Source organism: Chrysochloris asiatica, unplaced genomic scaffold (assembly GCF_000296735.1).
Source record: "Chrysochloris asiatica unplaced genomic scaffold, ChrAsi1.0 scaffold00002, whole genome shotgun sequence".
NCBI classification, from domain to species: domain Eukaryota; kingdom Metazoa; phylum Chordata; class Mammalia; order Afrosoricida; family Chrysochloridae; genus Chrysochloris; species Chrysochloris asiatica.
Window position 1 is genome coordinate 52,278,252 of NW_006408520.1, and position 9,653 is coordinate 52,287,904.

Sequence of the window (9,653 nt, forward strand, 5' to 3'; positions counted from 1 at the left end):
AGGGATAAATTCAAGATCATATTTTGGCTCTCGTAGATTTGTTTTCATTTTCTTCAGCTTTAATTTGAATTTGCATATATTATATACATACTGTAATATCACATACATATCATATATATATAATTTAAGTACTATGTATGAGATAAGATGCTGGAATTGAGTCAGAGCAAGTTAAATAATTGTGAGAAATAATACAGGAAATATAGGAATCAGAGCAATTTCATTTCTATGTTGAAATGTTTCAATAGTGATTTTCCCCTGCAAGTCGTTATTAAATTACAATCTGAAAAGAGCCAAGAATTGGGGAAAAATACTTAAGAAACCAAATAACAGGCTTTTTATCAGCTTTATTAATGCAGATATGCAAAAAATTGGTACAAGATAACCTGTGTTTAACTTTTGCATAATTAATTTTGTCTTCTATGTGATGCAGGTCAGAAGGAATGTGAAGATGAAATTAAAGATGATGAACTGGATGCCAGCTTTAGAATGACAGTGTCCAAGCTACCTATATATACTTTAGATTTATCAAAGGGTGCTGAAGTATTGAAAGAGCAAAAACAAGACCGTTTTCCTGCATATGTCCAGCCACTTTCTGCCATTCATCAAAAACCAACAATTAAAAGGGACACAGTGTCAGAGAGAAATTTAGGAGAATTTTTTATAACACAGAGAAGTGGTATCAAACTCCAAGCACCTTGTGATATTGATAAATTTTACTCAGAACAAAAGAAGCAAGAAAGTCATATGAAAAAAGTAACAACTATAGCCAAGACACAAGTTGACAAGGGAAAAGTTAGACAAACTGCTGAAGAATCTGTGAATAAGAGAAGATATGCTATACATCAAGTAAATGAAAAAGATACTGAGACAATTCAAAATGGTTTACAACAACACTGGAAAGACAGACTCAAATACATTGAAAAAGTTAGAGAAAGAAGAATTCAGTTTCTAGAAGAAAAGAAACAGAAGACTAGCGAGCGTTTATTAATTCAAGAATTAAGTAATGAGCGCACTATTTTCTTGCAAGGAATAATTAAAGTTGACAAATTAAGAAAAAATGAAGCCATTTTAAAAGATAAAAGTCTCATTGTTCAGCAAAAACTAAAAATCGAAAAATATAAAAAAGAATTACTTAAACAGATGAAGGAAATTAGGTAGGTATGGTTTGGATGTAGTAGTTTAGGTGCCATCGAGTTGGTACCGACTCATAGTGACCTTAAGCACAACAGAACGAAGCACTGTCTGGTCCTGGGCCAGCTTCACAATCTTTGCTAGGCCTGAGTCCATTGTTACTGCTGCTGTGCCAATCCATCTTTAGGGGGCTTCCTCTTTTTCTCCGACTCTCCACTTTACCAAACATTATAGCCTCTTCCAGTGACTGGTTCCTCCTGATAATGTGTTCGAAGTATGAGAGATGAAGTTTGGCCATCCTGGCTTCCAAGAAGCACTCTGGCTGTACTTCTTCCAACACAGATTTATTTGTGCTTTTGGCAGTCCATGGTACTTTCAATATTCTCCTCCAACACCCTAACTCAAATACATCAATTCTTCTACGGTCTACCTTATTCACTGTCCAACTTTTGCATGCATATGAGGTTATTGAAAACACCATGGCTTGGGTCAGGTGCACCTTAGTCCACAAACTGACGTCTTTGCTTTTCAATGCTTGAAAGATGTCTTGTGTAGCAAAGTTGCCTAATGTAATATGTCATTTGATTTCTTCACTGTTACTTCCCTGAGTATTGGTAGTTGATCCAAGAAAAATGAAGTCTTTGACAATGTCAATCTTTTCTCCACTTATATGGATGTTGTCTACTGGTCCAGTGTTGAGAATTTTTTGTTTTCTTTACATTGAGGTACAACCCATTAAAGGCTATGGTCCTTGATCTTCATCAGTAAGTATTTTAAGTCCTGTTCACTTTCAGCAAGTAAGGTTGTATTATCTGCAAGTTGCAGATTGTCAATAAGTCTTCGTCCAATCCTGATGTCACATTTTTCTTCATATAACCCAGTTTCTCAGATTATTTGCTCATCATACAGATTGAATAAATTTGGTAAACGAATAGAACCCTGGAACATACCTTTCCTATTTTTTAAACCATTCAGTATTCCCTTGTTCTGTTCAAACAACTGCCTCTTGGTCTATGTACAGGTTCTTCATGAGCACTTGTGTTCCAGATTACTCATACTTTGCAATGTTGTCCATAGCTTGTCATAATCCACACAATTGAAAGCCTTTACATAGTCAGTAAAACACAGGTAAACATCTATCTGGTATTCTCTGCTTTCAACCAAGATCCATCTGACATCAGCAGTTATACCCCCCACTCAATGTCTTCTTCTGAATCTGGCTCGAACCTCTGGAAGCTCTTTGTAAATGTATGGTTGCAGCCATTTTTGTATTACTTTTAATAAAATTTTACTTGTGTGCGAAATTAATTGTGTTGTTCACTGATTTCCACATTCTGTTGGGTCACCTCTCTTTAGAATGGGCACAAATATGGATCTCTTCCAGTCAGTTGCCCAGGTAGCTGTCCTCCAAATCTCCTGACGTAGATAGGTGAGTTCCCCCAGTGCCGCATCAGTTTGTTGAAATATTTCAATTTGTACTCCATCAATTCCCATTGCCTTTCTTTTTGCCAATGCTTTCAATGCACCTTGGACTTCTTCCTTCAGGATCATTCACTCTTGATCATATGCCACCTCTTGAAATGGTTGAACATCAAACATTTCTGGCACAGTGATTCTGTATATTCCTTCCATCTTCTTTGGATGCTTTCTGCATCATTCAATAATTTTCCTCAGAATTTTTCAGTACCACAGTCAAAGCTTGATTTTTTTTTTTTTTTTTCCCTCAGTTCCCACAGCTTGAAAAATACTGAGCGTGTTCTTCTTTTTTGATTTTTAACCCCAGGTCTTTGCACATTTCATTATAACAGTTGACTTTGTCTTCTCAAACTTCCCTTTGAAATTTTCTACTCAGCTCTTGTACCACCTCACTTCTTCCATTTGCTTTTGCACCTCTACACTGGAGAGCAAATTTCAGTCTCTTCTGACATGCATTTTGGTCTTTTCCTGCTCTCTTGTCTTCTGAATGATCTTTTGCTTTCTTCCTGTATTATGTTCTTGATGTCGTCACACAACTCTTTTGGTCTTTGGTCTTTAGTGTCTAATGCATCAAATGTATTCTTCAGATGATCTCTAAATTCTGGTGGGGTATATTGAAGGTTATATTTTGACTCTTGTGGACTTAAAATTTTTTTTTTCTGCATCATCCTAGGTTTGCTTCTGAGCAATTGATGGTCTGGTCTGTTCCACAGTCTGAGCATGGCCTTGTTTTGGCCAATAATATTAAGCTTTTTCATTGTCTCTTTCCACAGATGTAATCAGTTTGATTTCTCTTTATTATATCTGGTGAAGTCCATGTGTATAGTCATCTTTTATATTGTTTTGGTATCGTAGGAGGTTTTTTGTGATTATATTTGAATACTGCTTAGCAAGCATTGAGATGTAATAAGCAGTGTTTTGGAAAGAGGATGAAAACAAAAGACAATTTATATACTAATATAGTACCAAAAATTTGTTAAGTGCTATTGAGTTGGCATGGACTTTTAGTGACTCTGTATAGCATTTCCGAAGAGTGACTTTTTGGTCCAGTGCATTATCCTGCAGTGTCACACCAGGACTCTGACAAAAGATTAGGCAACAAAATAACTGTTTCTCCCTTCAACTCACACTCTCATCCCAGTACACTTGCTTCTTATTAATAATTATTCTTATTGTAGTAAACAACATCATAATCAACCTCTTGATCAGTGCTAGAAAGCTAAGTCTTTTACGATGCAGTTTATTTCATTGCTATTTTCTTATATGATTTGCTATTTTATTAATTTTTAGTTCTGTCTTTCCTTTTCAATCCCATTTCTCCTATTCTAATTTAGGCTTTCATAATTGGAATGCTTGTTCCTCACAATGGTAATTATAAATTTTTATTACCACTACAGTGCTATGAATTACTTCATATGACTCTTCTATCCATATTCTTTGTAACTCCTACTAAGCAACTGTATTTTTTCCTGATGAATGTGGGCAAGAAAAGGTAGGAAATTATTCAGATAGTTGTGGATGATTGCTAGCAGGGCTAATGGTGACTATAAAAAAATGGAACTCTATTGTGAGTATAAAATGTCATCTCACAAGCTGGAATGGAGAATTCACTACCAACAAGGAAGATGACCCATCTGATATCAGCAAGGATCTTCTTATTACATGTTCTCATCTGAATCTAGCTTGAAACTCTGGCAGTTCCCTGTTACCTTACTGTTGCAACCATTTTTTAATTGTCTTTAGCAAAATGTTGCACTTACAAACTCTTACCGGATGAATTGCACATCTTGCTTACTAGTGGATCTTAGTCTGGAAGCTCCACTGAAGCTTGTCCACTATATGTGACCCTACTGCTATTTGGATACTGGTGTCATAGCTACCAGCATTCTAGAAGCTCACATGCTGTCATAGTACAACAAATTTGCAGATGAGTTGTGGTACTATGGAATAATTAACTTCAACTCAAATAATCAAGTGCTAATTCACTACCAGCTATTAAAGATTATTATGGCATGTGATATGAAGAGATAAAGATCATTTGACTTTAAGATATTGAATGTCTATTTTAAAGATAAGGCCTTGAAACATTAGCAGTTAAATAAGAACACATGCAATAGGGTAACAAAGACATGGGAAACTGAGCGAAAAAAGATTCAGATGGTTTTCCTGGAACCCTGAGCACCAGAGGACAGAACAGAGAAGTTGATTGAGTGCTGACTGGAAAAGGAAGCTGAACAAGAGCAGCAATAAGCAATATAAATGGTTTGACTGTGAGATGGCATGGAGTTGTGCATCTTAAACTTTTGCAAGCATCTGTTGATACAGCAGTCTGTGGGTACAGGTCATAGCTGAAGGTTGACGGCAATGACATGCAGTTTTCTCTTACTCCTGTGTCCTGGTAGTCAGAGGTATGGCCAGTTCCTGTCCTTGCCAACCCAGTAGCCAAGGGAAACCCCTCCTGCACAGCCTCTGATCTGCATGGGGTCAGGCATCTGGCAGAGTGTCCTGCTACTGGAAGTACATGAACCTTCCCTGAGCTATACTACACAAATAATGAACAGAGAATTCATTGCATTCACACTTCTGGTAGCTATAACATCCACTAGGAGACAGGTTGTGAATGCCTGAGAATACACCAATAAACAGTTATCAGCTAAATAAATATACATTACACTACAATAGCTCAGAGAAAACAGACAATTTCAGCTTACACAAAAAACAAGACAGAGTGTCTCAAACAAGTGATAAAAATAGAGTCAGAAAATATAACAGTAAAAATGGTATCAGAACTACCTGATAAGGAATTTAAAATAAACTAATTAGGCAATTTAAACAGATTGAGAGAGAGAGCTAGAAAACTACGTATGAAATAATGGAAAATATATAAAAAACTAAGGGAAAAATCAGGAAGAAAATTGACAAAATAATTAAAAATATGGGAACCATATGAAAGCAGCAATTAGAAGGCCAGAAGATTAACATTAAGACTTGAGAAATAGATAATGCACTGAAAGAGCAAAGAAATGGAATTGAATAAATAAAAAGCTGAGTTACTGAGCTTAAAGAAAAATCTCTCAATAATCACCTGCTAGAGAAACAATCAGAAAAAAGAACAAAAACATCCAAAGAAAACCTAAGATTTATTTATGTGCGGCACTATCAAGATGAATAATTTATGTATAATAGGAATTCTAGAATAGGGAGAGACCAAATGAAAAACAAAAGCAACCTACAGAATATTTTCTATGAATTATTGGAATGAAACTTCTCTAACATCCTGAAAGATGAGAAGACAGCTTTTCAAGTGGCTGAATGAACTCCAAACAGGATGGACTTCAAAAGAAAAAAAACCAAGAAATATTATTGTCACCTTCTTAAAACAAGGAAAGAATTCTGAGAACAGCTCAGGAAAAACAAAGTTGCCTATATAGGAGGACTAGTAAGACTGAATTCTACACCCATACAAAATCCATACATACAAGAAGACAACGGAATGACTTATATTATACTCTGAAAGTGAAAAATTGCCAACCAAGAATCATATATCCAGCAAAACTATCCCTAAAATATGATGATTAAATTGTCTAAAATTAGGTAAATTTCAGGCAAACAAAAATTAAAAGACCTTGTAACAACCAGACCAACTTTATAAAAAATACTGAAGAGAGTTATTTGGACAGAAAACCAACAACAGACAACAACCAGAGATTAGCATATATGAAAATGTCACCTAGACTCAACCCAGGTATAGAACTATGCAAAGTAAAACAGACCTGTAAGACTTAATGGAGAGAACCAGAGTTGTAGTTGTAACAACAAAAACAAAAATCCATAAAATAAAAAGAGAAAATAATCCAGCTATAGAACTTACAAAGGAGGAATAAAGTAGATTTTAAGAAAAAATAGATAAAAATAAACCTAATTGTACCCCTAAAACTAGACCAAGCCACTTTACTCCTAGCCCAACACTTTACCCAATAATCCTAGTCCTAACCATAGCTCTAACAATAAACAAAGTCCTAGACCTAACCAAGACCAAGTCATTGTCCCAACTCTAACCTCACTCCTTACTCTTACCCAACCCCCTCCAAAAACATAAAATTCAAATTACAAAGAGAGCACATGCAATAATTAAGAACTATCCAGAAACAATTGACTATTCCAATAAAATGGTAGATAATTAATATATGACAGCAACCTAAGAAACCTTCAAAAATAAGGCTTTGCTAAACACTGAAATGTTCATTCATTTCACTTTTCCCCTGTCCCCATTCACATATAAATAAAATCATCTTAATTTGCTAAGCACTCAAAGTCCAGTGGGAAAACAAAGCAAGCATTTTAATTATTAGAAAAAAGAGAATTATGAAAAAATGCAATTGTTAATTAGAATTTGGAAAAGCATAGAAATGTGAATAGAATATTGAAAAAGGATGAACAATATTGGAGAGTTCAGAATCAGCAGTGGGATATGGGTTAGAGAAAGGGGTAACATTAGCTATAGTAGGCTTATGAAGGAGAGTAGTTTAAAATACAATTGCTTAGTAGACATGAAAGCAGAAAGGGCCTTAATATCTCAGTAAAAAAAAAAAAAAAAAAGTCTCATAGTAAAGATCATTAATATTCCAAATAGAAAATTTGCAGTTTAAACATATATTTAAACAATTAACTTTCTTTTTCAGAAAGATGTGAGAAAATACTCCTCAAAAAGCAAATTAGACAAAGATATCTCAAAAGGTAATACAGAAACGGCTTCAAGCATACATTTACAGAGAACTTTCAGAGGTTCAAGCCAGATTCAGAAAAGGCCGTAGAATGAGGGATATCATTGTTGATGTCCGATGGATCTTGGCTGAAAGCAGAGAATATCAGAAAGATGTTAACCTGTGCTTTATTGACTACACAAAGGCTTTCAATTGTGTGGATCATGACAAGCTATGGACAATATTGTGAAGTATGAGTATTCCAGAACAGTTGATTGTGCTTATGAAGAGCTCTGGTAGAGTAGTGGTTATGAATTGGGCTGTGAACCACAAGGTCAGCAGTTCAAAACTACCAGCTGCTCCGCAGGAGAAAGATGAGGCTTTCTGCTCCCGTAAGGATTTACAGCCTCGGAAACCCTGTTCAGGGTCGCTATGGGTCAGAACCGACTCGACGGCACATAACAACAACAACAACAATGAGGAATCTGTACCTGGACCAAGAAGCAGTTGTTTGAACAGAACATGGAAACACTGAATGGTATAAAATTAAGAAAGGTGTGAGACAAGGTTGTATTCTTTCACCATACTTATTCAAACTGTATGCTGAGCAAATTATCCAAGAAGCTGGGTTCTATGAAGAAAAACGTGGCATCAGGATTGGAGGAAACATTTACTGATGAAGATCAAAGAGCACAGCCTTCATTATGGATTACATCTCAATGTAAAGAAAACAAAAATCCTCACCACTGGACCAATAAACAACATTCTTATCAAAGGAGAAAAGATAGAAGTTGTCAAAGACTTCATTCCTCTTGGATCAACTATTAACACTCACAGGAGCAGCAGTCAAGAAATCAAATGATGTATTGCACTGGGCAAATATGCTGCGCAAGACCTTTTTAAAATGTTACAGAGAAAAGATGTCAGCTTGAAGACAAAGGTGTGCATGACCCAAGCCATGGTATTTTCAATAACCTCATATGCATGCAAAAGCTTGACAGTGAATAAGGAAGAGTGGAGATGAATTGATGCTTTTGAATTATGATGTTGGAGGATAATAATAAAACTACCATGGGGTGCCAAAAGAACAAATAGACCTGTGTTGGAAGAAGAGCAGCCAGAGTGCTCCTTGAAGGCCAGGATAGCCAAACATCGTCTCTCCTACTTTGGACATATTGTCAGGAGAGACCAGTCACTGGAGAAGGATATCATGTTTGGTAGGGTGGAGGGTCAGAGAAAAAGAGGAAGTCCCCCAACCACATGGATTGGCAAATTGACAGCGTCAATGGGCTCAAGCATGGCAACAATAATGAGGTTGGCCCAGGATCAGGCAGTGTTTCATTCTGCTGTGCATAAGGTCGCTATGGGTCGGTACCGACTTGATGGCACCTAACACACTGCCTTAGTTATCTAATGCTGCTATAACAGAAATACCATACGTGGATGGCTTTAACAACCAGATATTATTTTTCTCAATGTTTAGGAGGCTCACAGCACAAATTTAGAGAGCCTGCTCTGGACAAAGGTCCTTGTCTCCTTTCAACATCTATAGGCTCAGAATTCAATGGAGAGCTCCATTTGTCTTTGCATCCTTCTTCCCTGGATAAAGGAGCTTCACATTATGGGAACCCCAGGTCAACAGGCACACTCCATGTCTTACTCTTCTTTCTTGGTGGTAATAAGTCTCCCTTTCTCTGCTCACATCTAAAACTATTTTGTCTCTTATAAAACAAAAACCCTTGTGAATCTCCCATATATCAGATCAGGGCCATGGTGAGATTGTTGTTGTTGTTAAGTGCAAACCCAGAGTTTTGACCCAGAGTGGCCCTGTTTAGGGATACCTAGAAGCAACTGGTGAGTTTGAACCAATGACTTTCTGGTTCAAAATGACTTTGCAGTTCAGCGCATTAACCCATAGTACCACACCAGGATTTTGTACAGTGAGATTAATGGTAGTATATTGCACCTTCATGTAAAGAAAACAGAAATCCACAAATCTTAACCAATAAAGAACATCATGATAAATGGAGGAGCTGTCAAAGACTTTGTTTTGCTTGGATTCACAATCAGGACTCATGGAAGCAGCAGTCAAGAAATCAAACAATATATTGCATTAGTCAACTCTTTAAAGTATTCAAGTATGCAAGGCCTCTTTAAAGTATTCAAGACCAAAGGTACAAGTTTGAGAACTATGGTGCACCAGACACAAGCCTTAGTATTTTCAGTTGCCTCATATGCATGTGAAAGTTGGAATATGAAGAAAAAAATACTGTAGAGAAACTGATGAGTATAAATTATGGTGTTGGAAAAGAATATTAAAAGACTTCCAGAAGAACAAAC

The 9,653-nt window shown here is 36.3% G+C and overlaps 1 protein-coding gene across 1 annotated transcript in view; it reads left to right on the forward strand.

Moving 5' to 3' along the window:
• The window catches only part of LRRIQ3 (leucine-rich repeats and IQ motif containing 3), a 248,551-nt gene that overhangs the window by 230,685 nt on the left and 8,213 nt on the right, over positions 1-9,653 (forward strand). The window contains exon 8 of the mRNA XM_006831090.1: positions 434-1,157. Within this exon, the coding sequence (XP_006831153.1) occupies positions 434-1,157 (724 nt within the window). The remainder of the gene's footprint in view (positions 1-433; positions 1,158-9,653) is intronic.